Source organism: Procambarus clarkii, chromosome 54 (assembly GCF_040958095.1).
Source record: "Procambarus clarkii isolate CNS0578487 chromosome 54, FALCON_Pclarkii_2.0, whole genome shotgun sequence".
Taxonomy (NCBI): Eukaryota; Metazoa; Arthropoda; class Malacostraca; order Decapoda; family Cambaridae; genus Procambarus; species Procambarus clarkii.
This window is the reverse complement of record NC_091203.1, coordinates 25,947,100-25,964,843: the sequence shown is the minus strand read 5'-3', so window position 1 is coordinate 25,964,843 and position 17,744 is coordinate 25,947,100. Positions and strand designations below refer to the sequence as shown.

The following is a 17,744-nucleotide window of genomic DNA, read 5'->3' as shown; positions in this document are numbered from 1 at the left end:
CACCAACTAAATCAACTGCATTATTCCTAGCTGTATTCAACTGCATTATTCCTAGCTGTATTCAACTGCATTATTCCTAGCTGTATTCCTAGCCTCGTAGGAAAATGCAAAAAACACAAATACCTATCTTTTTCTGGTTTCATACACATTAATAGGGAACTAAATTGGGGAATAATTAGACCCGCGATACACAGTTTGCTGACCAGTCATGGAGGAGTGAAACCTCTGATGTTTAAGTCAGATCTTTTTATGGTTACCATTTAATTTTAGTTTATACAATATTTGAAATATCTCAATTTATGCATGCATAATTGACAAAAACAGTGATTGAATATTGTATATAGATAGCCCTACAATGCAAGATATACGACTACTGTATATATGTAAATCTGCTCCTGACACAGCTCAAAGAAAATGTCTTGCAACCCACTCCTTTGTAGCTATTCTGTCTGGGAATGTCGTCCAGAATGGATTCAAACACTTGCAGGAAATGCCAAATTGTGACTTGATGATAACCACAGGCCGTTAGTACACGATAACCCCATTACATAACAAGTAAAAAATTTCATTGCATTTGGTTAACTCCATTACATCATGTGTATTATAACCATATTTACATTTGTGTAAAAAATCAGGTGATAAATCAATATGATGGTAAACCCCCCCCCCCCCCCCGCCCCAGGGATTAACGTACAATGACACCTTCACATTAAGGAATAAGAACATTTAAAGCCCAGGGATTAACGTACAATGACACCTTCACATTAAGGAATAAGAACATTTAAAGCCCAGGGATTAACGTACAATGACACCTTCACATTAAGGAATAAGAACATTTAAAGCCCAGGGATTAACGTACAATGACACCTTCACATTAAGGAATAAGAACATTTAAAGCCCAGGGATTAACGTACAATGACACCTTCACATTAAGGAATAAGAACATTTAAAGCCCAGGGATTAACGTACAATGACACCTTCACATTAAGGAATAAGAACATTTAAAGCCCAGGGATTAACGTACAATGACACCTTCACATTAAGGAATAAGAACATTTAAAGCCCAGGGATTAACGTACAATGACACCTTCACATTAAGGAATAAGAACATTTAAAGCCCAGGGATTAACGTACAATGACACCTTCACATTAAGGAATAAGAACATTTAAAGCCCAGGGATTAACGTACAATGACACCTTCACATTAAGGAATAAGAACATTTAAAGCCCAGGGATTAACGTACAATGACACCTTCACATTAAGGAATAAGAACACTTAAAGATTTATATTAACATACTGTACAATGCTGAGATTCCCTCTTGCTAAATCTAACACACATTATTACCTTCAGGAACATTGCACACACAAATGGCATCTTCTTATTGATTGGAGAACAGCAGAAGACATAGCGCGAGCGAAGTGGGAGTGGAATATGTTGAATCAAATCCGCCAAGAACTTGAAGTCGTCCATCAGGCACATGAAGTACAATGATGAATCCACAGTACACAAATTTACAAACACATCCTGTAGGAAAGAAATAGATAGAAAAAGTCTGATGTAAACTTAAGAGTATTACCACTCACACAGAGTACTGTATATTGACCAGACCACACACTAGAAATTGAAGGGACGACGACGTTTCGGTCCGTCCTGGACCATTCTCAAGTCGATTGAGAACCAGAATCGACTTGAGAATGGTCCAGGACGGACCGAAACGTCGTCGTCCCTTCAATTTCTAGTGTGTGGTCTGGTCAACATACTTCAGCCACGTTATTGTGACTCATCGCCTGCAGAGTACTGTATACTTATATATTATCACAGATTTTGTTTATTTCCCTTAAAGCTAAGGTGATTTAAGTGCAAATTTGCCTTATTTTCAGCCCCATTGCCTCACATTCAACACTCTTTTGCCTTCATAAGATTTCCAACATTTAATACCATTAAAATACAATACTGACAAAATATAAAATCAAGCTTTCAATTTTTTATGCTCCACTAACAGCAAGATTGATGATGTAGTTACCCAATTATTTGCCTAGGCTGGGCTTGTTTAGTTTTAAAAAAATCCATGCGGGTGTTCTAGTTTAAAAAACAAATGTTAAATACAGTGAAATGCCTCTCATTGGATAATTCCGTGGCTCCCAGAAGCTATCTCACCGAGACAGTTCCCAATTACACGGTCACATCAACACTTCTGATGATGTGGCCGTGGAGTTATGTTATGCCTGCTAGGGACCAGGAGCCAGAACCTGGACTCTTCATAGAGGACCAGAAAGCGGGTGACACTCTGCCTCCCCACCAGAAAAGCATCCAGAAAGTCAGCGAACCATTGCTGGGTTCAAAAAGAACTGAAGCCTCAAAATTACCAAACTCCCCAAACAATAAAGACAAACTACCAATTCCTTCAAAATTAGCATGATCTCATTAGCACAACTTTCCCTGCCAGTAGGAGAAGGGGGCAGAGTTCCAGGTCTCCCTCAGCTTTCCAAGGCAGTTCTGAAGCAGATGTGAAGAGCACAAACATCAACTGATGATCTTGGAAGGGACGAATAAAATCAGAAAGTTCTCTGATGCTAACTACCCATGGAGAAAAAACAAGAGAGACTAGCCAGGAAGTAGAGATGGCAGGTATTCAAGACAAGAACGAGACAAATCAAGGCAATACGTACAGTGGAACCTCTATTAACGAGTGGCTCTATTAACGAGTTTTTCCAGTAACGAGCAAGCCACTCGCAGCAAATTTGTCTCTATTGACGAGCTCGCCTCTATTAACGAGTGAAACCACATGGCGCTTCCTAGCGTCTCGCGGGTTCTCGCAAATTCTCGGATGCCTCCGACGCCAGTGTTGTTGTATCTCACACAACAAGCATCCCTCTGGATTTATTTGAGCTTTTCTTTGGGTTTTTAGTGGTTTTGCGACTACAATTTGTAACACACGATGTCTCCAAAGAAGCTACTTGCTAAAGATAGTGTTGTCAAGAGGAAGAAAGACACAATTACTGTGGATTTAAAGAAGGAAATTATAGCAAAGCATGAGTGTGGTGTCTGTGTGATTGATCTCACAAGGAAGTATGGCAGGTCCTCATCAACAATTTACACCTTTAGTAAGGGAATGAGGAGGTAAGGGAGGATGCTGCCTCTTCCACTGAGATCAGGGAAGTGTTTGGAATGTTTGAAAAGGTGAACGCATTCTTGGAAAAGCTGCCCTGATAAAGCAGTGACAACCTGGTGTGTGAAAATGTTTGATTAATTTATCACTTTGTGATAACACTTTATGAAAGTGTTATCACTTTCGCAGGTATATGTCGCGTGAATGTAACACACTTTTTTTCTCTTGAATGCACCCAAACACCGCTCTCAAGCGTCATTTGAGCAAATATTTCTATAAAATCCAATTCTTATCCGATCGAGATGGGGATTGTATACATGTTTGCCATGAAATTTCCGTTTTCTTTAATAACCACATTGCCTATTTGAGAAAACGGCATTGTATTGTATCTTCGTGGTAAGACTATTATATTGTTGACACAACGAGTGTAATCAACGTAGTTTTTTATTTGGTGCTGGTCTAACGCATCCTTGTGTGACATTTGAAATGAAATTTGGGTGAAATTCCCAAGAAGAGAGAGTCCGCTTGACTCAGAGGTGGATTCTCCTTCCACACCATAACCCTTCTCATCCTTCCTACCTCCCCATCGTCTCCCTCAAGCCAGCAACTACTCTTCATAAGGTAAAGTAAATATTAAAACACTACAACAAAACATTTATATTTACATGTGCAATATTATATTTACATAAAAAAAGTCATACAAGTATGGATGTTTTTGGGAGTGGAACGGATTAAATTTATTTCCTTTATTTTAAATGGGGAAATTTGTTTCCAAAGACGAGTTTTCCAGGTAACGAGCTCGGTGCCAGAACGGATTAAACTCGTTAATAGAGGTTCCACTGTATAAGTACAATGAGACCCAGGAGACATCAGACAAATACCAGGCTGTCAAAATCTTGTTAGACTGCTAAAACCCTGAATGTTACCAGGACATCTTACCAAAGACTGCTGCAAGAGCAGCATACTGCAGCATGACAGTAGGCCACAGGCTGCTTGGACTTAATATCACTGCAAATGACCTGAGAAACACGAGCCTTGGAACCAGAAACCGTAAAAGAATGATCAAACCACAAAGAATCCACTGAGGCAAAGGTAGCAGTCAAGAGCTGCCACTGGGTACAGCACATGATGCACCCACAGCATCAATAATAATCAAAAGGACACTTCTGGATGCCCACTAACTCATCCTCAGCCACAAAAGAAAGATGGCTGCAAATTAACAAAATGCCTACCAAGGTGAAAAGAACAAAAAAAAAACACCTCCAGAAAGGAGCATGATACTCCCCAACCCTACAACCAGAGGCCACCTCCAACAGAAAAACAGCTTTAAAGAAAGAATCAGAGACCGAATGGAAAAAAAGTAAACTGAAGAAGGAAAGAAAGGAAAGAATGTGGTTAAGAGACCAAGAGGTCTGGGGCAGCACATGAGCAGGTCAGGGATGAAAAATGCATAAGACAGCTTCCAGAATGGTGCCAAGGTAGCATTAACACTTTCGGCCACCGGCGACGGATATTGCGTCCATAAATACTGTAACTCTACGGATGTCCGTCGGGGACGCATTTTGCATCCAAAATTAAAATATTTGTTAAAATTCCATTTTTTCCCGATCATTATGGGAAGTGTTTTAAAATGTGCATAACATGTTCTCATTTTCTGTGATGATCCATGTGGCATCACGGCACTGCCTCCTATGTGGTAGGTCCACTGTTATCGTGTCTACTCTCATGACCCCTGTGGCCTCCCCTCACGTCCAACGCGTGTGCCCGTTCTGGTTATTTTTCCTCAGCTATATTTGCTACTGCCTTTATAAACATTCTACATTTACTCCAAGATGGATAGTGATCAAGAACAGAGCCAGGACAAAAGCAGAGAAAGAAAAACGTCTAAGGGAGAAGCTAATTAGTGTTCGCCAAAAGTACAGTAGAGATAAAACAAAGATAAATTATCTACCAGTAGATAAAACTATATTCCGACAGAAGGACAATACTTTTATAATTCTGTGGAAAGATATGCGAGTTGTTTCACTAATCACAATGCAGATACACAAGAAATGGAGCGAGGGAAACGAGTGCGCAAACCTAACGGAACATTGTCATTGCAACAGGTCACTGAACAAACCAAAGGCAATCTGTGACCACAATAACCACATGAAAGATGTTGATCACTTCGACCAAATGGTCAAATGGTTTCACACAGAAACGGCACAAGTGGATGAAGAAAATAACGTTCTACTTTCTGCAAATGGCTATCCATAATGCTTTTGTGTTATACAAGCACTACGCTCCTTATACGAAGAAACTCTCATTGCTCCAGTTGGTTAACAACCAGGTACCCAATTACTGCTGGGTGAACAGGGGTGAACAGTTAAAGACTGGTACCCAGATAATCCTCCCTGTCCAGAACTCGAACCTAAACCTAATCGCTCACAGAACACTGGATGAGTTACACCTATGTCAATATAAAAGATTTTCCACAGCAGTTTATCAAAACAACCCCCTAAGGGTTGGTTAAATATACCCCAACTACACATTTCTTGCATTAAATCTAGGTAGTGTCTATATTTTTGGCCAAATAGACACAAGATCACTAAGTTGGTCACTTAACTTGGTTGGTAACTTAACACATCACTTGGTTGGTCACTTAACTTTGGACCTGGACTTGATAATGGTTCACTATCACACAATCAACTTAACAATGGTCCAGGATGGACCGTAACGTAGTCGTCTCATCTTCTGGTGTGCGGTTTAGTCATCAAGGACATGTTGAGGAACTAAACACTAAAAAAATAGTCTAGTTCAATTACACTTACAATAAGGTTGGAGAGAGTGTAATTGGGTAGATGATAAGCAAACAATTCAATTTGGTCTGCTGTCGGGTGGAGCCCCGCCTGCTCAATGTCCTCAGGCACACGAGACAGAAGACGACATAACGTTGAATGGTCTTCAGACTTCATGGTGGTTACATAGCCCTGAGGAGTAAATATTGAAATTTAAATACAAATAGGCAAGCTGTATAGTTATTCTGAAAAATGAGAAAACACTGAAAATAACACCAAAATAAACTATAAGCCAGTGAAACAAAACTACAAGCCAGTGAAATGCTTCTTTCTGAGCATGATATTTTACTGCTCGTAAAAGTGTGTTCTGCAAACCACCATAGACGTCATGTGAACTCCAGTCAGGTATGATGACATGTAAAGTCTACTCAGGTGCTTGGCAATCACTAGAGACAATGCCCATCTAGCAAAGGAAAATTAATGACAAAAGGTATGTATTTAAACACAAGTCTTCCAGGACTCTATGTGATGCCACTCTGATGGCTGCCAATGGTAACACTGACCACCATTAACAATCAATCACAGCTCACTCCTACCAGGTGACAGCACTGCACATTACCCAGTCAATCCACCCATTGACTTGGGGAAAATGACCCCTGAATTACAGGCAGGAGGCACTTGAAGAGAGGGCAAGGGAACAACAAAATAATATGCTCAGAAAGGAACTTTTCATAAAGCTTAGTTTATTTTCTAAGCTACTTATTTTATTGGAAGCCAACATACTTAATCATACTACTAATTTTGTTCAAAGGTGGATCTATCTATTTTGAGGTTATCTTGAGATGATATCTGGGCTTTTTAGTGTCCCCGCGGCCCAGTCCTCGACCAGGCCTCCACCCCCAGGAAGCAGCCCGTGACAGCTGACTAACACCCAGGTACCTATTTTACTGCTAGGTAACAGGGGCATAGGGTGAAAGAAACTCTGCCCATTGTTTCTCGCCGGCGCCTGGGATCGAACCCAGGACCACAGGATCACAAGTCCAGTGTGCTGTCCGCTTGGCCGACCGGCTCCCATGTACTGGATACCTACATGTACTGTTAAGATATAAAACATGTGAGGTGATACATCTAGCCAGAGACCAGAGAGAGCCACAGCCGCTACTAATACCATGCGCCCAAACCAGCGACAAAAACACTCTTCTGCTGTGTGGTTTAGTCATCAAGGACACACTGGTCTGGAGTGCGAGTCCTGGGGCCCTGCAACAGCTACTCACAAGAGAAGTGCCTGAATGCAGCTAAATAATGTTTAAAAGCAGGCACTGGGCAGAATTTATGACGAGAACCAAAAGATACGAGCCAGAATTTAATAAGAATAGCACAAAAGCACACATGGAACAAATCAAATTTTTGACAAGAAATTCAGGTTTCAGATAAATTCTAATGAATGAAACCTGTCAACTGAAGGGAATAAAGCCCCATGGATCTAAATATGGAATAAGAACCCTAAAGACTGTCACCAACATGAGCAAAATTAGAGCTCTGCATGAAATAAAAAGCTCCTATCTGAGATGGCCCTTCAGTTGCTCCCAAGGATGAGAGAGTAAAGGTTCGTGGACCATACTTGTGGGAATGAGCCTCGAACTATAATCAGGCAGGATTTACTTCAAATCTTCATATTGGTTTGCTTTTAAAGCCTCAGAAATTTTGTTGTAAGGCTCAAGCAGTTGTGAAAGACAAGAGCTTCCCGCTCTAAAACCATGTTGGCCTTGGTTGAATAGCTCGTTCTTTTCTAAAAAAAAAATACTCATAACTTGTTTCCTTAGGATATTCTCAAAATTTTAATGGTGTGGGATGCTAGTGTGACCAGTCTATAATTTTTTTGCTAATGCTTTATTACTACCTTGTGTAATAAGGCAATATCCACAGCTTTTAGGGCCTGTGGGATTTCCCATGTCTCCACATTTTCTCCACATTATTCTGAATGCCCATACAATGGTATTTTACACATCTTTATAAACAATGAATTCAGGCTCATTACACACAGAAATGACAACTGCGTGATGCATCAAATGAACAAATCCACAAGGGCTGTGACAAGGATTCAAACCTGCGTCTGAGAGCATCCCCAGACGCTGCCTTAATCGACTGAGCTACGACATGATCAAAAGGAGTTGAAACCGAAGTTCTACTGAACTTATTGGATCCTGCAGCCTCTTCGAGGCACAAACCAGGGTTTTACACAACTCCCTCCATGCACTCGAGCTATGTCAATAAGCCGTTCTCCCTCTTCGCCCTGACTTCATTACACACAGAGATCACAATTGCATGATGCATTACATGAACAAATCCACAAGGGCCGTGACAAGAATTCGAACCTGCGTCCGAGAGCATCCCAGACACTGCCTTAATCGACTGAGCTACGACATGGTCACGAATTTGTTCATGAATTCAGGCTACTTGAATGCAGTAGCTCTTGCATTTCATTGCACACCATGGGGAGACTTTATTTGGCTGGAAAGTTTCCTAAGATGGTTTTTCTGGGCTGGATTGAGAAATCCCCATTCTCCCTTTTGCCATTGCACTGGATGAGAACCTTTACGAAGAGAATACCGTCATACCTTGAGGTTACCTTGAGGTGCTTCCTGGGCTTAGCGTCCCCGCAGCCCGGTCGTCGACCAGGCCTCCTGGTTGCTGGACTTATCAACCAGGCTGTTGGACGTGGCTGCTCGCAGCCTGACGTATGAGTCACAGCCTGGTTGATCACCACTTCATGGTGGAAGTTAATGTGAACAGTGAAAATCTTTTTAAGTTTACCTACACTTAAGGTAAAGAGAATATCGTACGTATATAGTAACACCTCAGAGCAAATCCAACTCACTTTCTCCCATTGTGTACCGTAACGACCAGCTCTCCCCGCAATCTGCAGTGCTGATGACACACTGATCGTTTCCATTTCGACCTCTCCCTTTTCATTAATGTTTGGCCTTATCAGAGAATAGAAGATGATGCGTCGAATGCTCCTGCAAGAATCATTCAAATATCAATGCATCTTATTAACACAAACTGAGAAATTGATGTCAGTCACCCCTGGACGTGCAAAACAGAATTACATTAAATAATTTTTATCTCTGTAAATCATGGATTAGGATATGAAAAGAATGGAAAAATTGTTTACAAAACCATAACATTACCATTACCTTCCTTCCCATAACATTAATTTGGCTTAATTTCAAAATCTTGAAATTAATTAAAGTATTAATTGAGATTTTGCAGGAAGAGAAAGTAAATTATTTTTTTTTGAGAGAGAGAGGGGAGGAAGAGCAGTGTTTGACAAAAACTAGGAGTATGAAAGTATTTAAATTGTGTGTGGAATTTAATTGGCTTCAACAACCTCTTCCTTCAAATGCATTCTGCTTACTGACCACCCGTACAGGGACTGAGAACTTCCTTACTTACAGTGCTACGGGGGAAGAGGACTTGCATGTGTCTTGGATTTTTTTGTTCTTTGTTTCACTCATTGTTTCACATACAGAGTAGCAAGATAATGGATTTGGAGGAAACTCAAATAATTCTTCTTCTATCCAACTATCACTTAACAATCCACGCTTCACAGGATATAAAGCCCCACGAAGAAAACATCACATTTAAGCCCTAATTCTAATGTTTCTTTAAACATCAAACATGCATGGAAGATATTGATATATTCAAAGCATCCCTGTTGTGACTGTAGAGCAATGTTGACCTGGCTACACACGTATTCTATTTAAAACAAAAATTACTTACAGATTGAGGCCCATCCCAATGGCATCTGTGGCAACAAGAATCTTGCACTTATGGCTAGGATCATTGAACTTAAAAGCTTGAGCAAGTTTGGTGCCTGGCGGGAGACCTGAAACCATAACAAAGTAGATAACGTAGGATATCCAAGTTTGACATTCATGGCATTAAAAACATAGTTTTGTTTTTATTATCCAGCATGTTGAATTCTTTAGCAAATGTTTCTTGAATGCCTTCACAAGTCTTTAAGACTTAGAGCAGGGATTCTTCATCTTTTTAGGGTTACAGACCCCCCCCCCCCCGAATGGCTTACTCAATATGTCCCCTTCTCCAGACTCAAAATAACCATTATCAGTCCTGTTAGTTACTAGTATGACTTCACAACCAGTCCTATTAGTTTCCAGTATATCTTCACCACCAGTCCTATTAGTTACCAGTATATCTTCACCACCAGTCCTATTAGTTACCAGTATATCTTCACCACCAGTCCTATTAGTTACCAGTATATCTTCACCACCAGTCCCATTAGTTTCCAGTATATCTTCACAACCAGTCCTGTTAGTTACCAGTATATCTTCACCACCAGTCCTATTAGTTTCCAGTATATCTTCACAACCAGTCCTATTAGTTTCCAGTATGATTTCACCACTAGTCCTATTAGTTACCAGTAACTATACTATACTATATTGGTATAGTTACCATACTGGTAACTAGCCAGGGGAAATGGTAACACACACACACACAAGAAACTAACTTCATTATAGCTCAATAATTCCTTCTTACACTATAACAAACTACAAACATTTACTTACCACCATAAATAACCGCTACTTCATGGCCCCTTCGTTCAATTTCCCGAGTGACATAGTGAATGTCTCTCTTGCTGAAGCAAACAATGCAGTCCCCCGGGTGAATATTGTCAAAACTTTGCAAGGCATAACTTTCTATGATTAACTCTGTCAGCCTCTTGTATCTTCTAACCTGACAATGAAGAAGATATGGATCAATAGCACAGTAAAAATAAATGATAACTATAGAGTATTTCACAACACCTCACTTTATTAATAAAACTATTCAACCCTTCAACTGCACATAGTGAATAGGGTCGCTTCATTGGTGGTGCACAAAGCAACTAGGAATGCTTTTAGATCGAGCGTAAGATTTAAGACTCCCTCTGATACATGGGACTAGCATCGTCTTCCACACATTTCCTGTAAACAGATTCCATCTTGGAAATATATTCCTGGGCACTCCTGGGTGTGAGGAGCCTCAGTACTAACACAGCAACCATGGGTAGTGAGATCCTGCTAACAATGTTCTCATCATTAGACAAACAGCCGCAGTTTTTTTACCTCTGCACATCATGCAGTGGGACTTCATATTTATTTAGAAAATTAATATGGGAAAAATTATTCAGGACTGAGTAACCATGATCGTGCCCAGCGATCACGAGTCGGTGACATCGTCACAATATTTCCTCTCTCAACCACAGCCAAAGCAAGCTACAGAAAAGAACATATTTTAGAAATACTGTACAGTTATACTATACCTCAATACTCAAACTTAATTTGTTCCAGAAAGCTGTTTGAGAGTCGATCTGTTCAAGTACCGAATACTTTTCCCATAAGGAATAATGTAAATTGGATTAATCTGTTGATAGCACATGTGGAAGGTGGAAAGGAAGAGGAGGAGAGATGTTTTTGTTTTTTGTTTTTTGAGATATATACAAGAGTTGTTACATTCTTGTAGAGCCACTAGTACGCGGAGCGTTTCGGGCAGGTCCCTGGAATACGATCCCCGCCGCGAAGAATTGTTGCTACAACCAAGTACACATTTTACTGTTGCGTTAAACAGAGGCTACAGTTAAGGATTTGCGCCCAGTAAATCCTCCCCGGCCAGGATATGATATTGTTTGCTTCCCCTTCCATAAAAATGTTAGGTAATTGTACTTCTGGGATTCTCTCTTTTTTTGTCTCTTTCTGTTTGACTCAATGGATGCTTTTCTTACAAGAAACTGGAAATCGACTCATTATCCTTTGTTATGAGTGACACATGCTTGTGCGATGTAGTGCTGAGCAAACGGTCGACCACCAAGCATTTTTTCTCAAATAATTTTTTTTTTGTGTGTGCACCCGTTTCATGTGAGTTGTCACATAAAACAGGTGCATAGTGTAGGGTTTAAAAAGAACCAAGATATTTTACGAAGTACTGTACTTAAAATCACAAAGCGAGATGATGGTTTAGTCCTAGAGGATCTTTACAGTTAAAAATAAAATTATACAGTAAGCCTACTGTATTTCAATACTATCAAGGACTGAAAGAGAGGTGTTGAAAAAAAAGTTATAAGTAAGCATTGAAATGAAAAATGAACACATTTAATTTATATGAAGTTAACAAACGTCAAGTACAGGGAGTTCCCGCCTTACAAACATTCTCCCAGGTCACTATACCTTGAGGTTACTTCGCGATGATTTCAGGGCTCATCGTCCACGCAGCCCAGTTCCTGACCAGGCCTCCTGGTTGCTGGTTGGGTCAACCAGGCTGTTTGATGCAGCTGCTTGCAGCTTGATGCATGAATCACAGCCTGGTTCATCAGCAATCCTTTGGAGGTGTTTATCGAGTTCTCTCTTGAACATTGTGAGGGGTCGGCCAGTTATGCCCCTTATGTGTAGTGGAAGAGAGTTTAACAGTCTTGGGCCTCTGATGTTGATAGTTCTCTCTCAGAGTACCTATTGCACCTCTGCTTTTCAATGGGGGTATTCTGCACATCCTGCCATGCTTTCTTGTCTCATTTGATATTTCTGTGTGCAGATTTGGGAACAGCCCCTCTAATATTTTCCACATGTAAATTATTATATATCTCCTACCTGCACTCTAGAGAATACAGATTTAGGCATTTTAGTTGGTCTCATTAGTTTAGATGTTATACCGAGTGAATTCTAGCAGTAAAGGATCTCTGCACGCTCTCCAGGTCAGCAATTTCTCCAGGTTTAAAAGAGGCTGTCATTGTGCAACAGTATTCCACTCTACAGAACACTAACATCTTGAAAAGTCTCGTCATTGGCATAGCATCTCAAGTGTGAAAGGTTCTTGTTATCCAACCTGTCATTTTTCTTGCAGTTGTGATGGCTACTTTATTGCATTCTTTAAAGGCAAGGTCTTCTGACATGAGTACACCCAAATCTTTTACATTGCTTTCTCGTTCTATGATACAGTTTGACTGTGTTTCGTACGTAGTGTCCGTTTTTATATTTTAATTTTCTCTGTAGCGCATGAGCTGGAACTTATCTTCATTAAATACCATATTATTTTCTGTAGCCCATTTAAAGACCTGATTTACATCTCATTGGAAGTTTGCTGTGTCCTCTATGTTGCTGAATTAGGAAGACAGGAAACTGAAGCCCCTGAAAAGGGTAAGGAAGCTGCAAAGGACCCACCAGAAAGACGCATTTCATTACATTCAGTGCCGATTTTCTGGGCTGGACTCCTGTGATGGGTCCCTGTTGTGTCACCATGGAGAACAAGGAGAACCACAGATTAATCTCCTTAGAAGGAAAAATTTGCGACAAGTAACATATTCCAAAGCCTCACAAGTATGGCACAGACCAGGCACATGCAGCATGTACCAAGACCCGAGCAAAACTTGATGACACAGCAGACAATGTAAGCCTTACACTACATTACACCAGAATGTAAGCCTTATTCTGGTCTGGACAGGAGACAACATTCCTTTTGGCATTCATTACCATAACATTGTGATGGTACCCAAGACCAAACTAAAAAAATATATATATTTTTTATTTTCATACAAAATATATTCATGAGTATGGTGTCTGCTTGCAAAAGTAAAAATAATACCAAAACAAATATAGTCTATATACAGAGAAGATCTTTATGTTCTTCTGATAAGCACAATTGATATTGTATGTCAATGGGGGACCAGGAGTTGAAATCCCTCCAACTCCAAATTATTCTGTGGCCTCCTATGACTGCTGGGAGATGCCATTGAGGTGCTGGAATCACATGGGCAACATTGGGATTCAAACTCAGACATAAGATGTAGATCTTCATTTGATGATGACCCCATTGCACTAGACAACCACCACATGCCCTTCATGTCATCAAGGGCATGAATTTGTCATGCCCTTCAAGAATACCTGGACAAACATGTATGGAGCACCGCTTGGCAAATAAAATTTAATGTGAATAAATGCCATGTTATGGAATGTGGAATAGGAGAACATAGACCCCACACAACCTAGAAATTAGGCGAGAAATCCTTAAAGAATTCTGATAAAGAAAGAGATTTAGGGGTGATTATAGATAGAAAACTATTACCCGAGGATCACATAAAGAACATCGTGCGAGGAGCCTATGCTACACTTTCTAATTTCATAAATGCTTTTAAATACATAAATAGCAAAATACAGTATTAAAGGAATTGTTCGCGACTTTTGTTAGACCAAAGCCAGAATATGCAGCGGTTGTATGGTTTCCAACAAACTGGAAATGGTGCAAAGACAGGCAACAAAATGACTCCCAGAACTGATGGACAAGAGCTACGAGAAGAGGTTAGAGGCATTAAATATGTCAAACTAGAAGATAGAAGAAAAAGAGCCAATGTGATCAATACGTACAAAATAATAACAGGAATCGATAAAATTGATAGGGAAGAATTCCTGTGATCTGGAACTTCAAGAACAAAAGGTCATAGATTTAAACTACTAAACAAAGCAGCTGAAGAAATATAAGAAAATTCACTTTCGCAAACAGAGTGGTAGAGGGTTGGAACAAGTTAGGCGAGAAGGTGGTGGAGGCCAAGACCGTCAGTAGTTTCAAAACGTTACATGATAAAGAGTGCTGGGAAGACAGGACACCACGAGCATAACTCTCGTCCTGTAACTACACAGGTAATTACATGACAATAACTGTATGTTAAGGACTGAGGAGGCCACACCAGGAATCAAGATTCTTGTCTCAATCTTTAATGAGAAAATGCTGCAAACAAGGGAAGTTGGCAGCATAGTCAAGGTCCGAATGAAGCAACCCAGTCAGACTCAAGAGAAAGGAGAAATCGATAGAAAAGCATTGAAAATCTGCCAAAGGGTGAGAGGAGGAGGAGGAGGAGGAAGTGCAAAAGTTGCTCAGGAAATATCTCACAGTGTAAACGTGTAAAATAGGGCAAAGCCAAGAAAGTCCCACCTGCAGCCAGAGAAGCATCCACCAAAAGCATATAAATATTCCCAACACACGAGACAATAGAACAAACTCACAGAACAAAATGGGATGAACGACCAGTCACTGGAGAAACATAATGTTAAAAACAAGCATGACAAGGGTAATTGCCAGGTGGATTAACTAACATTTATCAGAGTACTCCATAACAGTCTGATGTGAAGAAGCATCACATCACAAGGGTAATTGCCAGGTGGATTAACTAACATTTATCAGAGTACTCCATAACAGTCTGATGTGAAGAAGCATCACATCACAAGGGTAATTGCCAGGTGGATTAACTAACATTTATCAGAGTACTCCATAACAGTCTGATGTGAAGAAGCATCACATCACAAGGGTAATTGCCAGGTGGATTAACTAACATTTATCAGAGTACTCCATAACAGTCTGATGTGAAGAAGCATCACATCACAAGGGTAATTGCCAGGTGGATTAACTAACATTTATCAGAGTACTCCATAACAGTCTGATGTGAAGAAGCATCACATCACAAGGGTAATTGCCAGGTGGATTAACTAACATTTATCAGAGTACTCCATAACAGTCTGATGTGAAGAAGCATCACATCACAAGGGTAATTGCCAGGTGGATTAACTAACATTTATCAGAGTACTCCATAACAGTCTGATGTGAAGAAGCATCACATCACAAGGCATTTCAAGTGCACATTTATAGCATAAGCCTTCTCAAGATAAATTCAGGCTGCACCGAGATGTCAAACGTCTCCATTGTACCAGGCATGTTGCAGTGAAAACCTTTGAAAAGATTTCCCCCTTATGCAGAAGCAAGAGCCTTGCTTCTTGCAAGAGGCAAGAACCCTCCCTGAATGTACATGGTGTTCTCTATGTAAACAACAGGACCATTACTCAAGGGTGCAATTGAATAGTACTGTACAGCTAAAAAGTAAATGGTAAAGGAGTTAAGCTTCTCTGTTAAACAATTTGTTGTCAAACTTACCTCCACCTCTTCTCCAGTTGCAATTGCTAGCTCATTTATAAGGCCAATAGCTGAAGCTTCCCCACATACATGAACCTCCTTTGCACAAAGACCAAGTAAGGCTCGAGTCCAAGCCCAGCCTCGCGTTGGGTCTCGTACCATCTGAATCTCGTCAATTATAGCCACATCATCTGTTGCAGAATAAGTACAGTAATTATAAAATAATACATTTTTAAAATACGACATAATTAATATATCAAGCCATGTGGATATAGAGTAATCATCTTCATTGTAATTGTTATTCATCTGTAATTAGCAAACATTTTAAACTAAATCTGGAAAGAGGTGAACAGTTAAGGATTGGTGCTCAGTCAATCCTCCTTGTGCATATATTGACAACAAAATATTATACAGTAGCACGTCCCAAATCAAGACCTTCTTTTAACTGATCTCTCTAAACAATGGACCAAATTCAGTCACCTATTCCCTTCAAATTTTTTATCTGTAAGAAAGTTTTATCTTTCACCGTAGGTTAGGTAAGGTCAGTGGAAGTGCCAGAAATATTATTCTGAAAATACTTATGAAACCCTATCTCCTACATAATTTATTGGAACAAGTTCCTAAGATATTTCATATAAAATTTTGAGTTAAAGAGTTTTGAGCATGGAAGAGGCAAAGGGCCTGGTTCACTGACATCATTTGGGGGGGGAGGTCATAGGTATTTTTCAACACCTTTGAAAAATACCCCTAAGCTTTAAGGTGGGAGTGGGTGGCTGAGTGGACAGAACACTGGACGCGTGATCCTGTGGTCCCGGGTTCGATCCCGAGCGCCGGCAAGAAACAATGGGCAGAGTTTCTTTCACCCTGATGCCACTGTTACCTAGCAGTAAATAGGTACCTGGGAGTTAATCAGCTGTCATGGGCTGCTTCCTGGGGGCGGAGGCCTGGTCGAGGACCGGGCCATGGGGACACTAAGCCCCGAAATCATCTCAAGATAACCTTAAGAAGGGGGGGCTGAATTCTGAGAAATATTGGGAATGAGGATAAAATCTCTCCAGAGTCCTCTTGGTACAGTAGTTGTTTATTATATGGCAAGTTGAAATTAAAACTTTGCTTAGTGAAATTCGCCCGCGGAGTGCAGAAACATTTGTGCTACGAATGGTAACTCCTTTAATTTGGCACTGACTGCAATTTTAATGAATTTTGGTGATAAATGCAACATTAGAATAGACAGTTGGTACCTTGGGAAAACCCATTGATGAAAAGCCTTGGATGAAAAAGAGAAATTATGGACAAAAATAAGAGAAAAGCAGAGTTTTCACTCGCCGTGCAGATTTATTCTTGTTAACTCCAGTAGTTAGAGCATAAGTATACAGTACCAGACCTCCAAAAATGATAGTACGTACCTACAGCTACTATGGATGGAATGTACAAAATACGGATTCTTTTCAGCCAAAAAGTATACATTTTCTACTATTAGAACACTACAAATGAAATGCCAGAAAGTGGAATGAAACCTATAAACCTAACCTAGGCCTAAACCAAGCAATCCTAAGCCTTTATATGCCACCTTAGGCCTTATTTATGTTATACTAAGCCTAAGAAAGTTTAGGTTTGGTTGTTGCCTTTCTTCAATGGCCCTTTACAAATTAAAAACAAAACAATTTTTTCAGGTATGCCAGAGTACAAATCCACAAGGGGCCTTGATGAGGTTTCGAACCTACGTCTGAGAGGATCCCAGACGCTGCCGTAATCGACTAGGCCACGACATGGTTAAAAGAATTGCAACCGGGAGTTCCACTGGCCTCACACGGATCCTGCAGCCTCTCCGAGACACAAACCAGTGTTTGTGGGGGAATTACTAAAGCTATACACCTTAACATGTTCCTAAATAAATCAAAGCAT

The 17,744-nt window shown here is 40.3% G+C and overlaps 1 protein-coding gene across 1 annotated transcript in view; it reads right to left on the bottom strand.

Annotated features, from left to right (window-relative positions):
* Positions 1-17,744, bottom strand: part of Suv3 (Suv3 helicase) — a 41,606-nt gene that overhangs the window by 10,150 nt on the left and 13,712 nt on the right. The window contains exons 8-13 of the mRNA XM_045763816.2: positions 15,861-16,030; positions 10,478-10,646; positions 9,672-9,777; positions 8,767-8,908; positions 5,922-6,080; positions 1,347-1,526 (exon numbers count right to left, since the gene is read on the bottom strand). Coding sequence (XP_045619772.2) covers positions 1,347-1,526; positions 5,922-6,080; positions 8,767-8,908; positions 9,672-9,777; positions 10,478-10,646; positions 15,861-16,030 — 926 coding nt within the window. The remainder of the gene's footprint in view (positions 1-1,346; positions 1,527-5,921; positions 6,081-8,766; positions 8,909-9,671; positions 9,778-10,477; positions 10,647-15,860; positions 16,031-17,744) is intronic.